Genomic DNA, 3341 nt, shown 5'->3' with positions numbered 1-3341 from the left:
CAGCAGGCGTGCTTGCTGACAGCATCGTAGGATACCGGAATACATCGCATGAAGTAAGTTCAAAGTAAAGAAGCGGTTTTGTAGGAACGATCGTTCCAACAAAAGCTCGAGCTTTCACTGCAGTCCTCCTCACTTCGAGCTGAAGAGCGGAGTGAGTGAGAGAACACAAGCTAACGAGGCTCGCATAATCTCTGCGTTTTGACAAAAAATGCAAGTCCACAGGCTAGAACGAGGGACTCATCAGCAGGCCCATTCGACGTCCGATGGGCTGTTCCATATATCCATTTTACTCGTCTGTCATTTGTGTCGAAGTTCCACTGGGCAGGCTACAGTAGAATCCTTCAGAAAGAGTAACTCAATAATGGGTTCGAGACTGCCACGGCCATACTTCTCTCATTTTCTATTAAAATTAAATGGCCGCTACTGCGTCCTTGAAAACAATTGCAGGAAAATGTGGCAATAGCCTGGCTCGGCCTGCCTGGCTACAAAAAGAAATTTTTTACTTGAACTCCATAGTGCGTGTGTGCGCGTGCGTGTGTGCGCGTATGTAGCACACCTGTTAGTGCGCATGCCGTGAACTTTCAACATGTAAACATTCCGCTGGCTGTGGTGCGGAATTCATGGTATAGTTTGCTATGTACAGTGCATCGCGTCAAGGCCAGGGCTGCTTCCTCTAGAATTCAGACTTTGTATATATTTTGAGTCGGTGCGAAAGCATGCGCAAAAGCGAGGGTAAGTAACTCTTCTTGCGTCCCTTTGACAGTTTAGTCCGGTTCGTACGCAGTGAATACGGACCGGAACAGCGCTAGCTGCAGACTTCCGAGCGCTTTCGCCCCAGGACAACGGCTGCGTCGTCACGTTGCGTCCAGGAAAGCGCAGTCGGCGTGCCCTCTTCCCCAGCACCGGGCACCCGCGCGGTGGACGCGAGGGCGGCGGCGCGGCTGGAAGAAAGGTGCGAAACCGCAGGGACCGCGCGAGGAAGGGGGTGACCCAGATCCCTCCTCCACCTGTCAGCTCAAAAACACGGTCACGATCCCATCACGGGCGCAGTGTATAAAAGCGGCGCTCGGCGGGTGACGGTCGCAGTGGCACGGTGTTGAAGAAGCGCGCTCAGTGTTCGCGGCACAGCGAAGTCTTTGCCAGGGCGTCTCGCAACGACGACAACGACAGCCGGCCGCCAGCAGCGCCATGAGGCCCGCGGTAGCGCTCGCGCTCCTGCTGGTAGCCTGCCTGCTGCTTGAGGCTGAGGCCACCAAGAAGAAGCTCAAGAAGCTCATCCTTCTCAAGAAGCTCATGAAGAAAGGGAAGATCATCATCCCGCTGCCCATCCCGATACCCAAGTGAGTAAGGCGGAGCAAAGGCAACAACGACCGGCGCCGAGCAGGGCCGTTTCCTCGCGCGGACATGCTCGGTGCGGCGTCGCAGTCGCCTTTGGTCCATCACTTGCCGCCGTGCTGCTCGCATGATGCGCCCACGTCTATAAGGTTCGTGGGTGGCAGTAGTACTAGCAGTACCAATGTGCAGTGCTTTCCAGTGCTCGGGAACGTACGTGGCGAACCTGAGCGATTCATAAAGCTCTTTACATAGGAATCAGTAAGCACTGGTAAATGTTCACAGTCATAAGCATACGACAATTTCTGAAAATTGACATGCTAAATGTCCACGGCCCCCGAATTCAGGGGAAAAAAAGCTGTGATAAAAAGTAATTGACTTGCAAACTGTATTGTTTATGAGTCCATCTATAGAAGTCAGGTAAAAGAGGAAAAAAATGAGGAGGCTGCAGACCTAGTCGTACTCTTATAAAAGTTAAAGTACAAAGGAAGAGAAAGGAAGAGCTAAACTACAAACGCTTCTTCGCTAATGTTTGTGGTAACTAGTGCAAACAGTACGTAAAGCGCTCTACAGCAGCAACCAGACTTTATGAAAGCGCGTCAGAATGCATACTCATAAAGTTTGACAGCAAAATGGCATCCTCTCTGGAGAGAAAGCAACACTGCACATGCAGAAGGCAGTTTTCCTGATGAAAAACCTGCGAGACGGAGTCAGCATGGCATTTACTCCGACTCTGAGAGCGAGCTGGCTTACGTGCCCCAATGACCAGGCTTTTCTTGACTTAAACCACCTGTAGCCTAAGGGGCACTTCGCGTGAGGTGCGTCTGATAACGGTGAGCAAAGTCGCCTCGCATTAGTGATCTGGGCCATCGCAGGAACAGTTAAAAATGACGGCTTGGCGGCCAACCTGGTTTCTTACAGTACCGAGCACTCGCCAGTGCATCACGCAAGGCCTGCTTCTTCTCTCCGTAGCTGACAGGAGTTGCTAAGTAAGACACCTTACGAAATACTTATAGCAAGTACTGGAAAAACAGTATTAGCGTGAGCATTTCGTCCACGCATAAAAAAAACTATGGGGGTGACCACAATTTATATCAGGTGTCAAGCTACGGACGGCAATATATTTTGCTATAGGACCCTTTAGGACGCTCGTGTTCACTTGTTCACAGGAAAGGGGGCGGCGGCGGTGGGGCCATGATGCACCTCAAGTCTCTCCTCGGGAGCCTTGGCGGCGGTGGCGGCGGTGGAGGCCATGGAGGCGGAGGCGGCGGAGGACATGGAGGCGGTGGCGGCGGAGGTCATGGTGGCGGTGGCGGTGGCATGACCGAGGTCTGGAAAGTCGAGCTCATCAGCAGCGGCGGCGGCGGAGGCCACGGAGGCGGTGGAGGTCATGGCGGCGGCGGTGGAGGCCACGGCGGTGGCGGAGGCGGCTGGATGGGCGGCGGTGGGGGTGGAGGCGGCGGATGGGACATGGGAGGCGGCGGAGGAGGCTGGTGAACCAGGAGACCACAACGGAATTCGAAAGAAGGCCGCGACGGTGCCTCACCCAAACAAACTCCATCGTACCGTCGCGGTGGAGACGCCGGGTGCCCGCTCGTCTCGGCAGGAAGACTTGCAATGAACATTGCTGCCGCGTTGCACCGTGCGGCGTGTGTGGAGTTGTGACAGGCCGTCAGGGTCGCGTTTTTACGCACCTCGCGAGTTGCTAGGATGCTGCATTCAGGAGCGCGCCGCAAGGAAGAAGAAAGAGGGAGGTACCGTGAGTATCTATCTGCATTTAGGCGTAAGTTAGGCGGAGCCACTATTCAGCATGTGACCAAAGAAATGCTTGAAAAACCCTACGCTCTAGGAGATGTACTGGGTAGTAAGCTAGGTAAAATACTGGGTAAAAACTCCGAGCAACGGGCAACCCTCGGAGCCTGCAACGGGCTCCGCGCACATCGCTGCCGCCGTGATCGAGGACATCTTGTCAGTGCAGTGTGCGGTGCACGACTGTCGTCGAATTCCAG

At 54.3% G+C, this 3341-nt stretch overlaps 1 protein-coding gene across 1 annotated transcript; it reads left to right on the top strand.

Moving 5' to 3' along the window:
* Positions 1 to 1087: 1087 nt before the first annotated feature.
* Positions 1088 to 2829, top strand: LOC144133925 (uncharacterized). The gene is made up of 2 exons (XM_077666977.1): positions 1088 to 1340; positions 2502 to 2829. Exons 1-2 carry the CDS (start codon positions 1189 to 1191, stop codon positions 2827 to 2829), a joined length of 480 nt encoding a protein of 159 aa, XP_077523103.1. The 5' UTR covers positions 1088 to 1188.
* Positions 2830 to 3341: the final 512 nt, after the last annotated feature.

This window comes from Amblyomma americanum, chromosome 1, assembly GCF_052857255.1.
Source record: "Amblyomma americanum isolate KBUSLIRL-KWMA chromosome 1, ASM5285725v1, whole genome shotgun sequence".
Lineage (NCBI taxonomy): Eukaryota > Metazoa > Arthropoda > Arachnida > Ixodida > Ixodidae > Amblyomma > Amblyomma americanum.
This window is presented reverse-complemented; position numbering and strand designations above follow the sequence as displayed.

Coding starts and splice junctions, on each gene's coding strand:
- LOC144133925 (XM_077666977.1), top strand. CDS start 1,189: ATGAGGCCCGCGGTAGCGCTCGCGCTCCTGCTGGTAGCCTGCCTGCTG. Junction 1,341..2,501: donor CTGCCCATCCCGATACCCAA/GTGAGTAAGGCG, acceptor ACTTGTTCACAG/GAAAGGGGGCGGCGGCGGTG.